Below are 21711 nucleotides of genomic sequence, written 5' to 3' on the forward strand. Positions count from 1 at the left end.
CACAGGCTTCCGTAGAACATCCGTAGCAGCACACCACAGCGAGCGTAAAGTGTGGGTAGACAGCTCTCGTTAACTAGCTAACGAGTTGGTGTTGCACTGATGGTGACGATCACTTTCGACTATACGTTCTATATTCATAACAGTTAACTACTACTTAGGATACATTCAAAATGAAAACCAGGTTTAATACAGTGGATATAAGGGCAGTCATTGCCGAGATCAATGCCAAGTGAGTCGTTTGTTGATTTAGCACTGCATGACAGTGGCAGAACTAGAGCTAGCTAACCAGATGCTAACCAAGTTTTCAATGCTAATTGTCCTGCACTCCTAATGGTACACTCTTCTTTCAGTTATCTTGGAATGAGAGTTAACAACGTGTATGACATCGACACCAAGACTTATCTCATCCGCCTTCAAAAGTAGGTTGTCTGCTGTTCTGTCTGTCAGTTCCAACGCTAACCAGCTAGTTAGATAGTTGCCAAAACAGTTGTTGCCCGTAAACCTGCCCTTTCCGCAATTTGTTGTAATCGCGTACATGATGACCTTATCTTTCACTTAATTGCCTGGTAAAATACAGTGCAATTAAGGTAAACTGTCATAGAATATCACCCTGTCTTCTCGTTGCTTCAGCCATCCCTGTGTTATATGCCTCACTTGAGTTTAAACCTACATTGTGGTGATAGAAGTCGCTGTAGTTCTGGTCAAATTCTGTTCCTCTTTAAGGCCTGACTCGAAAACGGTGCTGTTGGTCGAGTCTGGAATCCGTATTCACTCAACAGACTTTGAATGGCCCAAGAATATGATGCCCTCTGGCTTTGCCATGAAGGTAAGATGGTTAGACCCTGATCAACTGTCTCTGGTCACGTGCGATGTATGAGATCTTAAAGTGTGGTTGTCTCTGATTAGTGTCGAAAGCACCTGAAGTCAAGGCGCCTGACGCAGGTGAAGCAGCTTGGAGTTGACAGGATTGTTGACTTTCAGTTTGGCTCAGACGAGGCTGCTTATCATCTCATTGTAGAGCTTTATGACAGGGTGAGAGTCTCATCTTTCAATCAATCCAATAATCATATTAGTACATCAAAAAACAAGTGTCAACCAAAGTAAATAGAGCATCACACACAAGACAAACTATAAACACAACCACGTGACTTCTATATCCTTCACCTTTGCGTTCCCATGTGCAGGGTAACATCATTCTAGCGGACCACGAGTACACCATTCTGAACCTGCTGCGTTTTCGGACGGCTGAGGAAGCAGATGTGAAGATCGCAGTCAGGGAGAGGTACCCTGTGGAGAAGGCCCGCCCCCTGGAACCCCTCATCAGCCTGGAGAGGTAGTCAGCCTGTTCACGCAGATATTGGGGGCGAGGCTGAAAAACAGACGAAAGGAGTGGAGGGATACAGTAACCAGGATGTCTGGACCAACTAGTAGTAAACCTGTGTGGATTCCAGCTCATTTTGGGTTGTTTGTGTCAATGCAGACTGACAGAGATCCTTTCCCAGGCACCCAGTGGAGAGCAGGTGAAGCGAATCCTCAACCCACTCCTCCGTAAGTCACCCTAACCCTGTTCATTCAGCTCTAGTGTTGTTTTAGTAAATGATCTTCTAGTGTTCAGATTATTAACTGTTAATACAACTTTACTAGTCTAACTATCATTGGAAAATGGATATACAGATGTAGACTCACTGATGAAGATTTTAGAACATTAGAGCATTATCTGCTGTGCATTATTGTCTAAGACGTGTAGTAACGTGTCTTGTCCATTCCTGGTGTGACCTAAACATGGCCCTGTCCTCTATGTTGTTTTTTTGCAGCTTATGGAGCCACTCTAATTGAGCACTGTCTAATAGAGGTGGGACTGTCTGGTTTCATCAAACTGGATGGCCAGTTCAATGTTGTTCGAGGTAACAGCTATGGTACTTTTACTGGTACCTATTAATTCAGTGCTTTCAGTTCTATTTGTGACATTCATACATGCAGATCAGTCATAAAATTACAGCCTGGGTTCTGAAGAGAGAGGTTCAGTCTGAGGCAAGCAATACCTTGGTATCTCTACCTTGTTTTTTTTGGTGGTGTTTAAATTTTGATATATTAAGTAGTCAATGCTTTTTAAAATTCAATACATTATGTCACTGATTTGTATCCGCAATAACCCCCTCTCTCTGACAAAAAGTCAATTTTTTTGTGGTGGTAAAATTTTTTGTGGCGGGCCACCACAAATAAATCGATGTATGGGAACACTGTAATTAATGACTCTTTACCAGTTGAACTCCTGGTGATGAGACGATTTATATTATTTCAATTTTGTTTATCAGATGCACCTAAGATTCTGGAAGCCTTAAAGATGGCAGAGGATTACATGGAGAAGACAGGGAGTTTTAGTGGAAAGGTATTGTCTGACACAAGTCTTAAACACTGTTTTTGATTATAATAAGCATACTTTTTAATGCACTTGTATGTCATTAAGCGACAAATTAATTTGAACTGAATGTAGTGCATGAATAACCCCCCTTTAGGGCTACATTATCCAGAAGTGTGAAAAGAAACCCAGTCTCGCTCCAGACCAACCCAATGAGGAACTACTCACGTAAGTTCCCGTCCCATCTATTACCTTTATTAACTACTTCTAACTGAATCTATTACATGTGTTCAATTTACCTCACAGTTCTCACTTTTTATTCCACTGCCCTGGGTTGATAAACCAACGCCAAAATATTTAATGGTATTTTAAAATGTCTTTAAACCTTATTTATCAGACTTTATGATTGTTTTTTCCCCCTGTAGTTACGAGGAGTTCCACCCCTTCCTTTTTACTCAAAACGCTAAAAGCCACTATGTGGAGTTTGATTCATTTGATAAGGTGACTATCAAAAAGAAATGCTGTATACACACACACAATTGCATGTAGCACTCCGTAGTAGGAATGTCTCTGGTGACCTTTGACATCTGCCCCCAGGCGGTAGATGAGTTCTACTCTAAGATGGAGAGTCAGAAACTCGACGTGAAGGCTTTGCATCAGGAGAAGCAGGCTCTAAAGAAATTGGACAATGTCAAGAAGGACCATGTGCAGAGACTTGAGGCTCTGCACCAGGCCCAGGTCATAAGATAAACATATTGTCCAAACATATAGTGTATGCTATATATTATATATAAATATATAGTAAAATCCAATGGGTACTTAAAAGCAAACAGAATCTCAGTCAATAAATCGATTCTACTGTTCTGATTTTCAGGAGGTGGACCGTGTGAAGGGCGAGCTGGTGGAGATGAACCTGCAGGTGGTGGAGAGAGCGCTCCAGGTGGTACGCAGTGCCCTGGCCAACCAGGTAGACTGGGCAGAGATCGGCATCATTGTCAAGGAGGCACAGGCAGCGGGTGACCCTGTGGCCTGTTGCATCAAAGAGCTGAAGCTACAGACCAATCACATCACCATGCTGCTAAGGTCAGGATCATAACACATCACTGACCAAATAGCATTGCTGCTCAGGTCACAATCAGTTATGATTAGGGCACAGGAATCTGGATGTTACTGTTGGTAAGGTATGATTCTGCTTCTCCTCCCCCTAGGAACCCCTATATTTCCGAGGAGGAGCAGGAGGAGGTAGAAGAGGAAGAGGAGGTGGCTGAGGTGCAGAAGGGGAAGAAGGGAAAAAAGGACCGTGGTCAGAAGGCCAAGCTGCAGAAGAACAAACCCATGCTGGTAGATGTTGACCTCAATCTATCAGCTTATGCAAATGCCAAGAAGTAGGTGGGACCACTTAAACTTTTTTTTATACTAATGTATCCAATAATATAAAATAACAAGGCTCTCTTTTTGGAAAAATGTCAGTAGCAATAAGGCAAATCCAGTGTCTTGGTCTCTTGGTATGGGATTCTGAACCAAACCTTTCATGTCTTTGGCAGGTACTACGACCACAAGCGGACAGCTGCTAAGAAGGAACAGAAGACAGTGGAGGCAGCTCAGAAGGTCAGGACACCCCCCCGCCTTCAGTTCCTCATCTTCATAATCCCTGAGGCAGATCATTTGAACTGTCCTACTGTGTATGCATGTGTTTCCATCTCTCTCCAGGCCTTTAAGTCAGCTGAGAAAAAGACCAAACAGACCCTGAAGGAAGTCCAGACCGTCACCACCATCCAGAAGGCAAGGAAGGTTTACTGGTGAGAGATCTTCCACTCACAGGCTGTCTGGATCTGCTTACTAAACCAGCTAACATGTAACAATCACTGATTCCACAGATCATTTATATTAGATCCAATAGACGATGTCTGTTTAATATGACTGTTTATCTTTATCAAGGTTTGAGAAGTTCCTCTGGTTCATCAGTTCAGAGAACTACCTCATCATCGCTGGACGTGACCAGCAGCAAAACGAGATCATTGTCAAGCGCTACCTGAGGGCAGGTAAGTGCTTGCTCAAACATACAATCCAGCCCACAGAACTTGTCAAGTCTAGATCCTCAACGTGTATGTTTGTGTTCCCAGGTGACGTCTACGTCCATGCAGATCTCCATGGAGCCACCAGCTGTGTCATCAAAAACCCCAAAGGTGAGCCGGAACTGCCACTGCTGCTAAGCAACACAGGCCTAGATTACCCCGAGCAACCTTTTAATGAACTTAACTGGTCTATGTTAAAGATGTGCATACCTCTTCCCACTGTGTTAGTGGAACTATGAAGTAACTGATGCTTTCATCCCCTCCCCCAGGTGACCCTCTGCCCCCCCGTACACTGACAGAGGCAGGCACCATGGCAGTGTGTTACAGTGCAGCCTGGGACGCCAAGGTGGTCACCAGCGCCTGGTGGGTCAACCACCATCAGGTCAGTCAATTCACAAACAAATACCCATACATTCCAGTACACACACTCATCACATTCCTCCAGGTCAGAAGATTAGTTGCTGTTGTGTTCCACCCAAAGCCACTCTGGTTCAAGGGGTTTCATGTCTGTGTGTCCAGGTAACCAAGACAGCCCCCACAGGAGAGTACCTGACCACCGGTAGCTTCATGATCCGAGGTCAGTGTTTACATGCAGATTCACAATCTACAGTATAGAATGTTTTTTGCATGTTGTCTACAATTTTGTTTTGTATAGTCTTGATATATATATATATATATATATATATATATATATATATTTTTTTTTTTTTTTTTTTGAACGCCCTTTTACCCTGCTGTCCTGAGAGGAATCACATCTATAATAACCAGTTAGTTTAACAGGGAATAGATTAGTAAATGTGAGACACAGAGCTCCAGTGTAACTGTAGTCATTTGGGTACAAATGAACTCTCCTCTCAGGGAAGAAGAACTTCCTGCCACCCTCTTACCTGATGATGGGCTTCAGCTTCCTTTTTAAGGTAAAACACACACTGACTCGACGCCTGATCCACACTAACTCCCTAACCATGACCTACAATCTCTGACCCCCCCCCCCCCATTCCATATGTGTCTCGTTAATATATATATATGTGGGTGTGTGTGTGTGTAGGTGGATGAGCAGCATGTGTTTAGACACCGTGGAGAGAGGAAGGTTAAAACCATTGAGGAAGACATGGAGCAAGTAACATCCAGCACTGCTGAGCTGCTCGAAGATGGAGAGGAGCTTCTGGGTATACGTCAACACACACACACACACACACACACTCCAGTGTCTGCTGTAAAGCCTAACGGATACAGAATTCACTGAGTTATTTTTCCTCTTTCTAGGAGATGACAGCAGCAATGAGGGAGAAGGGGAAGAACAGGGAGAAGGGGACATGAAGAAAAATGGCGAGGTGGGGACAAAGGAAACCAAGGCAGGGGACGAGAGTCAAGAGGAGGAGGAAGGAGAGAGAAGAAACCTGGCCAGCATTTCCGAAGAGGCCACAGACAACCCGGAGAGAAAGTCATCAGAGAGTGCCAGCACCGAGGATGGAGAGGGGGGTGACGAGGAGGACGAGGAAAAAGTGATGGAAACTGAGGCGAAGAGTGACATAGAGAGTGCTGAGATCAGCTTCCCAGACACCACCATCTCGCTGTCTCACCTCCAGTCTTCCAGGTAAAATCATCCTCACCTGTCTGTCCATACCACTGCAGGACCTGTGTGATGGCACACTGTGATAACTTTAGTACACGATATATCAGCGTGTTGTAATATCGTCGACTGTCTTCATTACACCCTTTCTCCAGGGGAAATCCGAGTGCTGGGTTCAAAACCGAGGTTTCCAGTCAGGTAAACCGTCTTTGTATCTATGAGGTTGGCAACTCTGGAGTGCTACTGTATCTGTTTTTCCTCAGCATGAACAACATAGTGTTGCCATACTGGACGCTAAGGCTTCATAGCTGATGGGCATGTATGTGTCTATAGGCTGAGGTTGATGCCCAGGGAAGGAAACACATGACTGCCAAACAGCGGAGGTGAGGATCCTCAGCTAACATGAGGAAGAATAAACATCGAACACCAATACCGTCTCACTCCCGCTTGCATGATTGTGATGTGTGTGTGTGTGTGTGTGTATGTGTCCTTCTCCACAGAGAGGAGAAGAAAAGGAAACAGACACAGGATGGCTCAGAACCCCAGGAGGAAGTAGACATTCCTCCTCCCTCTGCAGCCAATCAAGGAGCTGCGAGGACTGGTGGCCCCTCCCAGCAGCCTCTGAAGAGAGGCCAGAAGGTAAGAGGCTTGACTGCATTACTTGCGCATGGTCGGCAGTTTTACATTCATTTTAAAGTTTGATTCAAGACAACAGTTTTATCACAGTTCAGTATGTTTTCAATATAGCAAAAAAGTAGTTATATTCTAGGTTGCCACCAGAATTAAGTTATGGTCAAGACAGCAGTGCACACGGGTGACTGAAGCATGTGGAGATGCTGCTCCCACTATAGCGCTCCCATCCGCACGCACTAAAAGAGGCACAGAACACAGTATCTTGACTCTGCATTTCTCTTTCCCTGTGGCTCTTTGGTGTTTTCCAGAACAAGTTGAAGAAGATCAAGGAAAAGTACAAGGACCAAGATGAGGAGGACCGTGAGCTGAGGATGAAGCTGCTGGGAGTGAGCAATAGGGAGGGGAGGGGGGGAAGAGGGCGGGCAGAATGTGGGAGACAGATGGCATGTTTACCACCACAATTTCCACCCTTCAACCTTTTTGTCTCCTTTCATCTTTCCTCAGTCTGCGGGGGTGAAAGAGGAGAAGGTGAAGAAAGGGAAGAAGGGGAAGGAGCCTGGGAGGAAACCGCCCCCAGCCAAAGCCCCTCAGAAGCCCAGTGCCCAGGAGGCGGCCATGAAGAAGCTAGAGCAGCAGGGAGAGGGGGAGAAAGAAGGGGGAGAGACAGGGATGGAGGTACCAGCTGCTGAACTGGAGGATAAGGTACAGGGAGAGATTCACCCTCTTAGCAACCCAAACTGCCTATATACCACTTTCAACCATCTGAAATGTAACCGTTTGTCATGTCTTTGCTGCAGGAGGGAGATGATGTGGACCAGGACAATCCAGGAGCAGAAGTGAGTCCTGACGTCCCCCTGGTTGTTGCTCTACATAAGCCATTATTTGGTTACCACAGTGAAATGATCTGCTATTTCATGAGTAGTCTTTTTTTTCTTCAAATGAGGATTTAATTTTTCAGTAAAGTACAGACTCAAAATGTAGACTTTTGACATTTCCAGACAAAGGTATGACCAGCGTACACGTATCTAGCAAAACAAAAATGAAATGTCAAGACAGTTCGATATCGTGAACCACACAAACATTCAACGCCTTGCTCAAAATGTTTTATGAAGTGGCGTCAGGATGAAACCGACTCATGTGCCTGCTCTTGTCTCCACTCTGGGTGAACTTCTTGCCACAGACATGGCATCCATAGGGTTTCTCCCCAGTGTGAATCCTCGTGTGAGTTGTGAGCTGTTCTTGCCTGTGGAAGCTCTTGTCGCAGCAGGGACATTGATACGGTCTTTCGCCCGTGTGCGTCCTCAGGTGCCTTTGAACATCGGACAGGCGGCTGTACGTTCGACCGCAGTCTGAACACGAGTATCTAGGCAGCGATTCTGTGTGCTTCCTCTTATGCATGTAGTATTGGGAGCTGTAGCGAAATGTCATGCCGCACTCTGCGCAGAGGTACGGTCTCTCCCCTGTGTGGGTCTGCATGTGCTTCATGAGCACTGTCGGGGAGGTGAACACCTTCCCACACTCGTTGCAGAGGTGCTGTTTTCCAGAGTGGAGCTTCTGATGTCTCAGCATTTTGGTGTGGTTTAGGAAGGTCTTCCCGCAGTCGGTGCAGATCATAGGCTTCTCCCCTTCGTGGTTAGGGAGGTGAGCCGTCAGCTCCTCCAGGTTGGAGAATCTCTCATCACACCTGGAGCACAAGTAAGGTTTCTTCTTCTTGTGTTGGGTCAGCTGCTTGGACGCTTTGAGCTCCATCTCCGACTGGGACGTCTTTCCCCGGTGTTTAGGGCGTTTGGATCCCCTCGGCACCCGGGTGTGGACCCTCCGGTGTCTTTGCAAGTGGTAGTTTTGGCCGAATCTCTTCCCACAGTCAAGGCAGGGGAACGGTTTTTCTCCGGTGTGAGTTCGAAGGTGCCTCTCCATCCTTGCTCTTCCTCTGAAGCTCCGGCCACAGATGGAACACTGGCGGGCCCCCCTGGAGACCGCCGGCCGTGTCATGTGACCCGGAGCTTCCTCTCCTCGATTAGCATCATTGTCGTCGTCTTCTGGGTCTTTGGGGTTAGGGTCCAGGTTGTGGATGTTTCGCAGGTGTCTCTGCAAGTGGTAGGTTTGGCTGAATCTCTTCCCACAGTCGGGGCAGGGGAAGGGTTTCTCTCCGGTGTGACTTCGGAGGTGCCTCTCCAGCTTTGCCCTTCCTCTGAAGCTGCGGTCACAGATGGCGCAGTGGGGGGTTATGGGGATCTCAGGCAGCGCCACGTTATTCACGTCTTCATCCTCACCCTCATCATCACCTGTACCTTCATTGTCTCCGACATACGTCGTCCCATTGCTAGGCAGCTGGTGGCAGGGGTCGAGGCTTTCCTGCTTGTGGATGTTTCGCAGGTGTCTCTGCAAGTGGTAGGTTTGGCTGAATCTCTTCCCACAGTAGAGGCAGGGAAAGGGTTTCTCTCCAGTGTGACTTCGGAGATGCCTCTCCAGCTTGGCCTTCCCTCTGAAGCTGCGGTCACAGTAGGGGCAGTGGGTGGTTCCGCTGGAGATGTCAGGCTGCTCCTCGTCACTGGCGTCAACATCATCCCTGGCCGCAGACCTCTCAAACCACTCTTCAACTCCTTCATTGTTATCGTCATAATCGAGTTCTACTTGGATGGTACTGATGTTTCTCTGGGGGCAGGCATTGGCTGCAGCCTCCCCTGCAGCCTCTTTAGCAGCCTCCTCTGCAGCCAGGGCTCTCTCTTCAACGGACTGGAGGGTGAGCTTTGTCTCGGTCAAAAGGATTCTCTGCAGCGACTTGTCAGTTACACCATAGAGGATTCTGTCTCTGAGCAGAAGTTCCTGCTGGGTACAGAAGCCACAGCCAGACGCCAACTCCCGCAGCTCTGTGATGAAACTTGACACGCTCTGACCTGCCTTTTGGCTGCAAGCATGAAAACGCATCCTCTGGAGTACCTCCATCTGCTCGGGGCTGGTCAACATATTGGAAACTGTATTGTTATTAAAAAGTTCCATTGAGGGAACACCATACTCCCCTGTATCATCCTCCTCGGTCACTCCCAGAGAAGCCATCATAACCATACATGAATCCGCAAATGTGATCTAATGTAGATTAACGTGCTAAGCAAACTGCGGATGAAATGTAGCAGACAGCGTCTATTCTCTTCGCACGTCCAACTCGCCCCCTCACTGGCCCATGTGGACACTACGACAAAAGAAAAATTAGATGAGGATGTTGTGCATTATCAATAGGACATATTTACTTTAGGATGTGTGCTAACTAAGCATTATGCTTCACCAACGTATTTACATAATTATATAGCTATGTTATTGGGTCTATCGTATATATTTTTGTAAGATACTGACAATTTGGATATCATTGTGTATTCGGCCGAGCTAGCGTTTAGCTCGCAAGCTAACTTACTACACTAGCTAACAAGCTAGCCGACTTCACCGAAATCAATGTTATTCAACTACTCACCTAAATCAATCTTATCCTTTCGATTCACCTTCAAGTTGACGCTCAACTGCGCAGTGGCTATACTATACAACGTAATACTAACGTTAGCAAGTCAAATAATATAAGATTATATTTAGGTAAAGTTTGCCATCAACTAGTTATTCGATTTCTTCTCTTTTTCATCCATGAGTTTGATTGGCGGATCGATACCGCCACCTACTGTGCGGGAGGGTGAGATAAGTCACGGTATACTAGTACTGCCGGTAAAAAAAAAAAAGTACTGTAGAACTCACGGCTGTGTTAATTATTGAAAGTACTAGCATTTCCACACGCACAAGAATTCACAGGATTGGGACTAAAGTGGCCACAAGAAAACCCACTTGTTAGTGAGGCTAATCGGGGGAAAAAAGGGAAAAGCCTTCCAGACTACCTCACAACTCGCAATACAACAATACATGCACTACTATCTCCTCCAACAAGCACTCCTCACACAACCCAATATAATGGCTCCAGAGGGCTGTTGCATTCAACCCTGTGTGCCCAAGCCTCAGCCTATTCTGCACCGCCTCCTCCCTCCTCCTCCCCATGACACACTCGCACCCTTAACACACCTACTCATACACCCATACACCTTCTGTTAAAAGTAATTCTATCTTTGCTGCCCTCAGGAAGGTAAATCTTTAAAGCAACCTTTTTCTTTCTAGATACATGTAGCTGACCATGCAGCTGAAAGGCACTGGTGTTCCAGTAAAGTATGTGAATGTTAAATTTGTGTTTTGTTGGTTTCCTCAGGAGGCTGAGAACTTGCTGACCTCCCTGACAGGTCAACCTCACCCTGAAGATGTGCTGCTGTTTGCCGTGCCTGTCTGTGCACCCTACACAGCACTCTCCAACTATAAGTAGGTATATGTACTTGTGGTATTATCTGAGAAGGAAACGTACAATGCTTTAAGTTTCTGTACTTTGATGACTTGTTTGTTTTTACCGTGTCAGACATAAGGTGAAGTTGACCCCAGGGACTCAGAAGAAAGGCAAGGCAGCCAGGACAGCCGTTTTCAGCTTTATGAAGGCCAGAGAATCCTCCACTAGAGAAAAGGACCTGTTCCGCAGTGTCAAGGTACAGTAGGCCCAACCCCTCTGAGCGTATCATCCTCCCCCTTCTTTCTCCCAAACCCCCTTTCCCTCCACTCTGTCCCAGTTTTTATTTATAATTTTCTACTACCCCTTTCTTCCCCTCATCTCAAACTGGCTGCATAACAGAATAAATGTACACTCAAATTTTACCACCTCTACCCTCTCTTGTGTTCCAGGATACAGACCTGTCTAGAAACATGCCAGGCAAGGTCAAAGTGTCAGCCCCCAATCTGCTGGCAGCCAAAAAGAAATAAGACACACACACAGGCGAAAGGGACCAGGGCGAGGTCTGAAGTTTTTTCTCTGTCCACTGCCGTCTTCTGAACTGAACTCATCAGCCAATGCCCCACAATGTCATTACAACAGTGGCTATGTGCTTCAGAACTCTCCAACATGTGACTGACATGCTGAATAATAGTTCTGAGGAGGTTCATATTTAAAAGCTAGGACGTAAATAATGTACAGGCATAAGTTCTGATTTCACTTCTGTCTGTTTATTCTCTCCCGATTTCAAAATGAAAACAATTTTAAACATTTTGTACAATATATTTCTTAATAAAAATGTCAGGGGAAAACTGTGCAAATCAGACAGGTTATAAAAACAACATAACTTTTATCTTTTGTGATAAGAGGGGTCTTCAGTGCAAATGTGACTCATTGATGTAGTTTGCTGTTTAACTGAAGCTGACTAATTAAAAGATGACGCTACAGCTGAATTATCGTAAAATCTGTTAGTCTCTCCAGCAATATTGAACACAGGAGCTTAAAAAATAGAAACTTTTGAAACACTGACAATAATTCCACACAAAAATATATATGCAATACAAAATTTACATCATTACAGACACTCAAAGAACAGCCCCAACTTCCTCGTTCCGAACTCATATCTGGACACGACGCATATCTGTAGACCCAACTACTATAACAAGCTTTGTTGCTATATTTGAACAATTTGATTTGTCTGGCTAAGTCAGACAACAGTGATAGTCCAAGCAGCTCACTCTGCTATAACAGTAGTATATGCAGGTCTGATCCGGCAGACTCAGAATCTCCATCAGTCCACCAACAGTCCATAGTAGTTCTACATATTATTGACAGAGGTTCTGACTATCCCTTCCAATGTCTCAATGGTGGTAATTATCAGTGGGCAGTTCTCTTCAAACAGGTTTGTGGCAGTCCACTATTGCTACTGTACATTATACACACACACAAAGTTTTGTTTTACTATTCTTGTGGGGATTCAATTCAGTCCCATTCAAAATCCTGTTTTCCCTTACCCTAACCCAAAAACCTAAACTGAATCCTCACCCTAAAACTATCACCAAATGTAACCCTTAATTTAAATCTAACCCTAAAACTCTCTAGAAAAAGCACTTGAACTTGCGAAGACCAAGAAAATGTCCTCACAAATAATTTATTTCCATAATCTGCTATTCTTGAGGGGATCTCTGGTCCCCACAAGGACAGTTAAACATGCCCACACATGCAATGCATCTGAAATACACTTCCTCCTAGCATCCTAAAGACTGGTTCTCGTTTCTTTCCATTTAGGGTAATGGCAGCCAACTATTGATCTTTCTCACCATGTCTCGCACACACACACACACACATACACACAGTAGTGGATATGCTCCTAGGAGCCCAGTGTGTTAAGGTCACCCATCCTCTGTTGGAGGCAGTGCAGCAAATGTTTGGGCAGGCAGTCCCAGGAGGAGGCCAGCCGCTCCCTGTGCTGCAGCGCTGCCTCCACACAGAACCTGCAGCATAGAGACAGAAGAGGAGAGGCCAAGAAGGTTTGAAATACATATTTAAGTGCAGCTTAATAGCCATTTTGTGGAAGCAGACAATATAAAAAATAGATCTCTAAAAAGGTGTTTTCCTCTGCTAATTCTCACCTCATCAGAGACTTGGGTTGGACAGTAAAGACCAGCAGCTCATTGCTGTGAGCCTGTGAAGAAAGCAGCTCCTGTCAGAAGAACTATCAACTGAACAAACAACTAAACCACAAAGTTTTTTCTGTGGTGACTTTGTTTGCTTCACATGTAAGAGTTACTCACAGCCCTGTGTTGGGACAGCAAGTTGTTGGCACAGCCCCCAAACACAAACACTTCCCCATCAGGACCTGGACATGCAGTGTGCCATAGCCTGAGAAAAACACACACACACACACACACACACACAGTTACAAACTGACACACATGCACCTGTACTACATCATTATTTTATCTCAACAAACTCTTTGAAGTACAGTAATACATGATGTGACATTATATTGCAATAATGTTTTTCATCTGGGACTTGTGACTGTGAGATAACTGTACCGGGGAGACTCTGTGTGGCTGTGCTTAAAAGGCTTCCATTTGTTCTTACTGACACAGTACAGCCAAGCATCACCTGAAAAGAGACAACTGTTTTAAAACTGTATATATTATATACTGTAAACACATAATTATCATTCGTATCATTCAGTAGTCATATTAAAAGACTAACTTAATGTCTCTCTGACAGTGGTGAATCCTCCAAACAGGAAGATGTGGTCAGGTGACACAGGGGTGAAAGAATGCCAGGACCGCCCCACTGGCCCCTGCTGTGGAACGCTCCTAAGGAAGTTAAAAGGTGGATTTGAAGGAAGTAGATGGGTTGGAGGCCACTGGTGAGAGCAGATGTTCACGTCGGAAACCATTGACACCAAACTTACATCTCATGCCACTCCCAGGTGTCCAGGTCAATGTAGTACAGATCATTCAGACGGTAATCCTGGAGAAAGGGAGAGGGGAAATGAATGTTGCATAAATCCACTTGATTTAGCAATATACTTGGTCTCTCCACCCCTGCAAGTGAACAGGTAGTCCTCACCCTGTATCGCCCCCCAAATACGTAACCTCGGTTGCCCACCACAGCACAGGCATGTGCTGCCCGGGGAGAAGGAGCGTTTCCCTGCGACAGACACACAGAAAGAGAACACATAGGACATATAGAAGTCTCACACAATGGAACAGAATGTCAGCCAACACACAGGGATGCATCTCAATAGTCTACTTGAGCATAGTAACCTTTGTGATAGGCTGGCTCCATGACAACGTCTCCAGGTCTAGAATGTGGATGTGGTTGTTCCAGCCACGCCCAGGGTGGTCCCCCTAACAAAACATTAAAAAGTGTTTTGTAACTTTACATGCTTTTAGATAAATAAAAAAGACATGTTTTGCTAACATTCTTGGTACACAATTCAGGGTAGGACATCTTGGCACTGACCATGAAGGAGGAACTTTCGTCGTACTCAAACGTCCCTCTATGAGGCCCCTGTGCAACGTAGCCATAACCTCCGAAGAAAATTAGCCTTGGAGCAGAGCAAGAGCGAGGTACACATTTACTGACACATACACTCTCAGCTTTGTCACCTGTAACTACTCTGTTCAGAGTGTTTAGATGTTCCCTTTCAGCCAATTAGGATCTATAACAAACTGTGATAACGCTCCATGCACCTTTTCATGCCTGTGTGGACCCATACCTGTTCTTGTGAACCCAGCAGCCCAGCTTGTCCTTGCAGGAGGGTGGCAGGCCCTTCAAATCTTTCATCTCTTCCCAGGCCAGCTCTGGAGCCCTCAGGGGCAGGCGATAGATCTACACACGCACACACAAGAACAGAAAAAAGTCAATTACCTCATTTATATTACATTTAGCAGACGCTCTTATCCAGAGCGACTTACAGTAAGTATAGGGACATTCCCCCCGAGGCAAGTAGGGTGAAGTGCCTTGCCCAAGGACACAACGTCATTTGGCTCAGCCGGGAATTGAACTGGCAACCTTCTGATTACTAGCCCGATTCCCTCACCGCTCAGCCACCTGACTCCTTCACTCAGTTTACAGGCTCTTTCTCTCTCACACTCACACACACACACACACACACACGTATTTATATATTTTTGCATGCAGACAAACACTGTGCTCACCCGGTTAGTGTTGCCTCTGGCATGGTGTCCTCCAAACAGATAAAGCACCCCGTCCACACATACTCCACAGCTGCCTGACATGGATGAGTGCTGGTTGCCACTGGTCACACACTTCTTCCTGTGAGTTATAGTGTGATACATCATTTATAGTATTTAATATATTTTGTTTGTTTGTTTATGTAAAAAAAAGCACATGTAAAAAGAGAGCAAAGAAGTTACCATCTTCCGGTCTCCATGTTGTATATCCAAATCTCGTTTTTGGGCAAGTATAAGTCAAAAGATCCATGAGACAGCGAATTCTAATAAAGTCAAAGAGATACATTATAATATGGTATAGATATATTATAATATATAAGAATGTTTCAGGTCTACATTGTGTATATAATTGGCTTACCTTGTACCCGCCCCAGACATACATACAGTTTCCATCCACCACTGCTATGTGACCACTGCGCTCTGCTGGGGCGTCCAACTCCAATGACCCAGCAGCCTCACTATCCAGAGGAGGGTCATCCTCCTCTTCATCATCTTCTTCCACATCATCCACATCGTCTTCCCCAACCACCCAGTCAAACTCCCCCTCATCTTCATCCCTCTCGGAGTCATCGTCATCTTCCTCGGCAGGCACCTGGTCTGCAATGTCCTCCTCCATTTCTGCCATGATGATCTGGCACTGACAACTGCAGCCTTGATTGCGTTGTGTGCTGAAGTTAAATAACTAACCTAAGCGTATTGTAACTTTCAGTATGTGTTGCTAGTTTTTGGTTACCTGGAATATTCAGAAAAACAAGGCGAGTATACAATTATCTTTGACCAAGATTAAGCAGAATTGTGGGTATGACCATGTTGACTGAGCTAACTGCATCGCTGACCAACGGCAGTTTTTTTTTTTTTTTTACGTGTTTGTTGACTAAGTACCAGACGTCATGATGCACAAAACAAGCTAAGTTTGTAATACTGTGACATGACTATACCGTAGATATAAATCACGCAACTAGTAAGAGCTTGCAGGAATGATGCGAGCCACAAACTCCTGTTAGATGTCTCCAACGTTAAGGGTTTACAGCACAAAAGATAGCTACAAAGATCAAAGCTTAACAGAAAAGTTTGCAATCCTGCAACATGTTATCATAGACGTACTTTTTTCAAATGCTCTCCGTCAGCTCAGGCCTGCTGTGTTGATTTCTGTTTATATTCTTGCAGAAGTGAAAGGCTGCGTGACGACATTAAGATGAGGTCGTTCGTTGAAATCCGGAACCGGAAGTTACTTTCCCAATCGGCCATTTAAAGAAGGTAAAGAGGTAGGCTGTCTACCGTCAGAGCCTGATTAATATGTTTCATATTAGACATTCTCTACTACCGTTCATGTATTTTCTTGTTCAGTGCCCGTTGGATGCGGTTTATTAGTGCCATTTGATGTTGGAGCAGTTTGTTAGCGCCGTGTCCGTTGGCAGCTGTCGAGATCCATAGCATATTTTATGCTGCTGAACGTAGCGGCAAAATTGTTTAAATATTTATATTTTATAGTGGTCACATTTATCAATTTAAAACAAATTCTCACATGTTTAAAACCTTTCAACATACAACTACATAATCTAGATCTTTATTCCATAATACAAATGCTATATTGAAATAACAATTACAGATATAATTTACACGCACTTTTTTTTTTTTTTTTTTTTTACAAAACGATGAGTTACACAGTTAATCCATGGGAAGCTCCCATCCATTCTCTAGAGCCCTTGAAGCTTGCTGTGAGGATAGAAAGAGAGCACATTTAAAATAGATGAAATGACAAACAAAACCTTTCTGACAACTTTAACCTTTTTCTCTCTCTCACCTGTCCTCCACAGTCCTGTTGGAGGGATAGTACACCTTGAAGGTGAAGCCAGTCCTCGGGAAGGAGCCCTGCAGAGAATGGAGGCATGACAAAGGATATTAACAAAATCCACTCAATAAATAAGGAGATACTACAATTAGGCATCAAGTTTAGTTTGTCGATGTATTATTTGAGCTGCATCTCCGCATATACCGGTAACTAAAACAAAATCCAAATGTGTAGGGTAAGGCTGCTGCTGTTACCGGGTTGATGCAGAGGCAGTCTGTGTTGGAGATGTTGAACGGGTCGTATTTGTCAGCAAAAATAATGACGTCGGGCAGAGGGTAGACACGGAGGGCGTAGTCATAAGCCCAGAACACCGGACTGACGTAGAGCGGCAGAGGGGTCAGGTGACCCTGGGACAAGATGGTCTTCACAAACTATAGAAGGAGAGGTACAGCAGTCAGCTATGGTTATACCTTCATTAAAAGAAGTGATGAACTGAGATTTTCAACTCTGAAAAATAAGCATGACAACTTTGATGACACCACGGACCAGTGGCAGAGGGATTGGCTGAATCCCAGATCTCAGACAGGAAGAGGACCACATTACAGCAGTCAGACACTCACATGGTTTGGAATGTCAAGATTGTTGCTAGGCATCCGGACACAGTTTCTGCACATCTTGTTGACCAGATCTTCTCTAAGGACAACGATTTCCTGACTACAATACTGAATCCTAAGGGGGAAGGGGGACATGGTGGGGCCAGGAAACAAAGATAATTATACATTTGATGCACAAGCATTGCCCTTATCAGAGAAAATATAAACAATAAACATCTGAAAATCAGTAACTTCATATTTGTAGAAAGGTATTTGATTTGAGCAGTTAGTCCCATTCCACTGGAGGCGATTTGTTGTTCCATACCTGCAAGGGTTTGTGGTAAAGACTGAGAAAGGAACCCTCTGTCTAAACTCCTCAGTGATATGGTCTGCTAGTGGAGGCCTGGGGATTCAATGTGAGCACACATAAAACTCAACATGTATACTACAAGATGCTTACATCTGTTCAAACTATTTATGGTATATTGAAAGGCAAAGACAGCAAAGACATCACAAAAAACAGCATTTGCCCCAAAGACAGGTCCAGGTCCAATCCTCGTGGCTGCTGAATATATTTTCTTACATGTTTTCTCCTCTAGTGAGTTTTTCTGGGAGTTTTCCCTTTGTCTTCCTTGATGATTTAGGTTGGTTGAGGGGCAGTTCTATGGGGGTATGTGAAGCCCTCATGTGACTTTGCTTGTAAAAAGGGCTATACAATTCATTTTGATTTGATGATACCTAAACTCTTACCTGGGCAGGATGGTGCTGGGGCCAGGGTCGTCAGGCCCAGGAACAAACACAAAGCGACTACTGCAGGTCAGATTAAATGAACTCAGTCAGTAGCAGAACCCTCCAGAACTACACTTTGGCACACCATTAATTGAGTACATCACAATACAATACTATGACATACACAGATCTAGGATCTTACCTATTGTGAATGCTGGGGTATTCACAGATTGCATCTGCCAGCATCTTCAGTGACTCTTCAAAGAGGAGACCAGAAGACAGAATCAGTCTACTGAGCAACGTAATATAAACAGCTGAGATGTGAATCTTGAGGCCCTCACCTTTGAGGGATGTGATCTGAGTTTTCCCATACGGGGCAGAGGAGAAGTTTCCACAGAAGATGAAGCAGGTGGGAGGCATGGCAGCATAGCCTACACAGAGAAAAACATACCAAATGTCAACTGCTGTCACAATCACAACTGGACCAAAAATGTATACACACTGAGATCAATGAATCAAACTTTTTACACTGTATGAAGACATTTTAGTATAGAAGGATTTGAGTTAGGGTAAGTCAGGGCTGAGACTCACTACCAGTGTTTCCTACCTGAAAACATAAGATGGATCTTCTCCAACACCTCCACACTGTCCAGCCACACGTCAGACAAGACGACAAACATGGCATCCTCGTTTTCTTCCTCCAGCTGTTTCAACTTAGCGGACGCCTTTACTGACGTGGTTGACGGGCCACCGAAAAAGTTAGTGTTGCCATAATATGCCCTAGAAAAGGTAAGGTCACACACAGGTAAGATTCCTCATGATACTAAACACAAAAAAATTACTGTAGTAGTAGTTATTTTATTGATCCAAGTATTTCCCATACATTGATTCATTTGTGACAACACGACACAATAAAAAATTGACCACCACAAATGTATACAATTTTGTTGTTTTTGCAATTTACAAATACAAGAGAAAAAAAAAGTGATAACTTAAACTAGTAGGAACACTATCCATAGGACATATAAAGTGGAAACCAGAAGGTTGACCTGCTGACCTGGTGGTGGAGGAGGGTTCAGTAGGGGGGAACCCAAAGGCGTTAACATGGAAAACGGAGTCCTCGTACCAGCCTGTGAGGAGAGGGAAGTGCAGACGTAGTTTAGCCTTAAGGGACAGGAATGCTCCTTTTACACTATATAACATTATGAAGGAGTATCTAATCTCGAACTCTCTAGTACCTATACTTGGAAGTTAGCACCACACTATAGAGACCTGTATGATTTTGTTGATAGTAATGATTACTTTACCTTCTGCCAGAACGAAGCAAGATTCTGTGTACAAACCACTGTGAAACTGGTGGAGATACAGGTAAAGGAATGATACAACTGTAACAGTGAAATAAAAGAAACTCCAATTTTATGTTAATTTTCCCGAACGCATGAATCGTTCACTTTGTTGTTGTTTTTTTTCACCACCTCAAACTGAGATGTTCAAGAAACTAAGCAGAAAAGTATGAGTCTCCATCTTTTGTGCTCGTCAACCTTTTATCTTCTCATCATCTTCCACCATTGCACCCACACTTGGACAGTGGAAGGATATTGCCTTTGACATGTTGAGCTGGATGGTTCCACTGGGGTCTTCCAGAAAGAATTTACCCTGAAAAGATCAACGTAACTTCAAACCTCTGTATAGACACAGTAGGCTTAATTTCCTGATTTCAACTTTTTCAAATGAAAATGTATTCAGTCGCCATACCAATGTTAATTTGTTGTGTACTGATTAATAGACTTTATTGCATGAGCACCTCCTATGAAAAAATCGAATGCATTAATAAGATTACTCCACCTCTTTCAGCTGTGTCACCATTCCTAGGACGATGACTTCGCCTAACTTAGCTGTGCAACCAAGCAAGGCCTCTATCGTCTTCAACTGTTAAAAAGAACAGAAAAATATAAAGTCAGAACCAAATCAGGGGACGCAACAAGGCAGCATGCAGATATAAACCATTGTTGTTACCTGAAATTTGTTCCTGCCTTCTTCTACAGCTGCACCTATAGCAGGGGGGGTGAAGAGCTCATGACGATGTGTCCGCTGTGAAAGGAGGGAACACATCAGGCAGAAGACAGGTCTCCTTCACATATTCTTAAAGCTGTAAGTCAGTGCAGTGTATTAACCTGCTGCAGTTTATGAACTCAGTTTGCAACAGTGTACTAACCTGCTGCAGTATAGTATAGCGCTCCCTGAAGAGGTCGGCCTTGTCTCTGGCTGTGCCACACAGGCTGGGCGCAGGGTGATTTGTCATGGTGATGCTGCCAAAGACCAATTAGCAACAACTTTACTAAAACATGCCTAGAACCAATCAAGGTAGGATCAATTAATTACTGCAGGAAATGCTTAGATTTTGAAATTATATGGTACTCACGGAATGAACTTTTTCCTCTCAGTACTGTAGATAAACCGTGGCACATCGAATGCACTGATGATGTTAAAAACATTGTCTCTGAAAACACTGACATAGTTAATTTCAGCCCATCATAGTAAGAAATGAGACACAACCAATAGACCATGAGACAATGTACCATGATGTATCTGATTTTTGGACAATAACTTACATATTTTCATCACATGACTGACTACAATCCTGTACAGCAGTCTCCACTACTGGTAGCTCTATCATACTGGAGGACACTGTAGATGAAGGAAGGACATTCATTAATGGCAGCTGATTGATTGATTCATTGCTGCGTACAAGATCAACCGTCATCGTTGGACACTCACAAGGCTGCTTCTCAACAGCATCTAACACCCGTTCGATGACATCATCCAGCTCCAGCGGACTGACAGATTCCAGGACCTCAATGAGATACCTACTGGCATCTCTGTAAATTCACAAATCAACATGTAGTCATCAACCCAAATGACAGCTATGTAGCTTGCTATTGTTGGCTAGGATCGATGTCATTTATTCAACATATCCTACTGGCTTCAAGAATCAACACTGCACCACACAGACAGTATCAACAGAGACGTTACTACTTAGCTCGCTACCTGTGTAACTGAGTTGACTACCCATTCCAAAATAAATATATCCCCTACAAGGTACAGACACACATAACAACAATAAACATACGGTCGAAGCATCAGTCCCCGCATCTTGAACCCAGCAGACACTTTAGATTTCACTTTGCGAACTTCCATGTTCACTGCTGCTTCACTACAATCAACCTTTCGCGCTAAATATGATAAACTTCCGCATACGTTTACCTCACTTCCGGAAATCTCTCCCCTCCCATTTTCGGACATGGTCATTGTCAGGCGAAGGAAACGACGCAAGGCTGCTTGTGAACACTATTAAGATGTAGATCATTTTCAGCTTGTCACCTGTCGACTTT

The 21711-nt window shown here is 44.4% G+C and overlaps 4 protein-coding genes and 1 long non-coding RNA gene across 6 annotated transcripts; 2 read left to right on the forward strand and 3 right to left on the reverse strand.

The window, feature by feature from the left end:
• The first annotated feature begins 23 nt into the window (after nt 1–23).
• nemf (nuclear export mediator factor) lies at nt 24–11935 on the forward strand. The gene is made up of 31 exons (XM_084677761.1): nt 24–229; nt 351–419; nt 724–826; nt 907–1032; nt 1185–1333; nt 1481–1548; nt 1815–1904; nt 2316–2389; nt 2517–2587; nt 2785–2860; nt 2957–3097; nt 3234–3442; nt 3568–3744; nt 3904–3967; nt 4070–4158; nt 4298–4401; nt 4483–4545; nt 4704–4816; nt 4954–5011; nt 5293–5351; nt 5483–5603; nt 5701–6031; nt 6163–6205; nt 6341–6390; nt 6508–6646; nt 6949–7026; nt 7145–7342; nt 7438–7476; nt 10878–10984; nt 11079–11202; nt 11396–11935. Exons 1-31 carry the CDS (start codon nt 171–173, stop codon nt 11471–11473), a joined length of 3270 nt encoding a protein of 1089 aa, XP_084533887.1. The 5' UTR covers nt 24–170; the 3' UTR covers nt 11474–11935.
• LOC146299918 (uncharacterized) lies at nt 7571–10248 on the reverse strand. Its single transcript, XM_084677852.1, has 2 exons — nt 10107–10248; nt 7571–9830 (listed from the first exon to the last, which is right to left on the reverse strand). Exon 2 carries the CDS (start codon nt 9704–9706, stop codon nt 7745–7747), a length of 1962 nt encoding a protein of 653 aa, XP_084533978.1. The 5' UTR covers nt 9707–9830; nt 10107–10248; the 3' UTR covers nt 7571–7744.
• On the reverse strand, nt 11916–16443 carry klhdc2 (kelch domain containing 2). Its single transcript, XM_084677951.1, has 14 exons — nt 16310–16443; nt 15564–15938; nt 15389–15468; nt 15170–15287; nt 14728–14840; nt 14472–14556; nt 14273–14356; nt 14076–14156; nt 13918–13976; nt 13710–13819; nt 13541–13613; nt 13277–13364; nt 13115–13167; nt 11916–12976 (listed from the first exon to the last, which is right to left on the reverse strand). Exons 2-14 carry the CDS (start codon nt 15828–15830, stop codon nt 12853–12855), a joined length of 1335 nt encoding a protein of 444 aa, XP_084534077.1. The 5' UTR covers nt 15831–15938; nt 16310–16443; the 3' UTR covers nt 11916–12852.
• On the forward strand, nt 15801–17846 carry LOC146299920 (uncharacterized). Of its 2 annotated transcripts, none has more exons than XR_014731802.1 (3): nt 15801–15960; nt 16373–16470; nt 17023–17846. It is a non-coding gene; the product is annotated as an uncharacterized LOC146299920 (long non-coding RNA). The 2 variants fall into 2 exon arrangements; XR_014731803.1 differs by having other exon boundaries at nt 16373–16462.
• Nucleotides 16755–21565, reverse strand: pole2 (polymerase (DNA directed), epsilon 2). The gene is made up of 19 exons (XM_084677919.1): nt 21450–21565; nt 21098–21198; nt 20932–21007; nt 20742–20819; nt 20535–20628; nt 20336–20410; nt 20165–20248; nt 19919–19975; nt 19627–19675; nt 19377–19449; nt 18927–19099; nt 18661–18750; nt 18522–18576; nt 18341–18400; nt 17916–17993; nt 17618–17726; nt 17252–17428; nt 17010–17077; nt 16755–16921 (listed from the first exon to the last, which is right to left on the reverse strand). The coding sequence occupies exons 1-19, from the start codon at nt 21515–21517 to the stop codon at nt 16903–16905; spliced, it is 1584 nt and encodes a 527-aa protein (XP_084534045.1). The 5' UTR covers nt 21518–21565; the 3' UTR covers nt 16755–16902.
• Nucleotides 21566–21711: the final 146 nt, after the last annotated feature.

The sequence above is a fragment of the Hypomesus nipponensis genome, chromosome 3, assembly GCF_054491055.1.
Source record: "Hypomesus nipponensis isolate SF chromosome 3, ASM5449105v1, whole genome shotgun sequence".
In the NCBI taxonomy this organism is placed as follows: Eukaryota; Metazoa; Chordata; class Actinopteri; order Osmeriformes; family Osmeridae; genus Hypomesus; species Hypomesus nipponensis.

Excerpts from the sequence above, each read along its gene's own strand:
- pole2 (XM_084677919.1), bottom strand. The coding sequence starts at position 21,517 with ATGGAAGTTCGCAAAGTGAAATCTAAAGTGTCTGCTGGGTTCAAGATG. Across the intron at positions 18,401-18,521 it reads TACCCCAGCATTCACAATAG|TAGTCGCTTTGTGTTTGTTC; the intron begins GTAAGATCCTAG and ends TCTGACCTGCAG. Across the intron at positions 17,994-18,340 it reads CCCAGCACCATCCTGCCCAG|GCCTCCACTAGCAGACCATA; the intron begins GTAAGAGTTTAG and ends TTGAATCCCCAG.
- klhdc2 (XM_084677951.1), bottom strand. The coding sequence starts at position 15,830 with ATGGCAGAAATGGAGGAGGACATTGCAGACCAGGTGCCTGCCGAGGAA. Across the intron at positions 13,614-13,709 it reads CACTGTCAGAGAGACATTAA|GTGATGCTTGGCTGTACTGT; the intron begins GTTAGTCTTTTA and ends GTCTCTTTTCAG. Across the intron at positions 12,977-13,114 it reads CAACCCAAGTCTCTGATGAG|GTTCTGTGTGGAGGCAGCGC; the intron begins GTGAGAATTAGC and ends TCTATGCTGCAG.
- LOC146299918 (XM_084677852.1), bottom strand. The coding sequence starts at position 9,706 with ATGGTTATGATGGCTTCTCTGGGAGTGACCGAGGAGGATGATACAGGG.
- nemf (XM_084677761.1), top strand. The coding sequence starts at position 171 with ATGAAAACCAGGTTTAATACAGTGGATATAAGGGCAGTCATTGCCGAG. Across the intron at positions 3,098-3,233 it reads AGGCTCTGCACCAGGCCCAG|GAGGTGGACCGTGTGAAGGG; the intron begins GTCATAAGATAA and ends TCTGATTTTCAG. Across the intron at positions 7,343-7,437 it reads CTGCTGAACTGGAGGATAAG|GAGGGAGATGATGTGGACCA; the intron begins GTACAGGGAGAG and ends TCTTTGCTGCAG.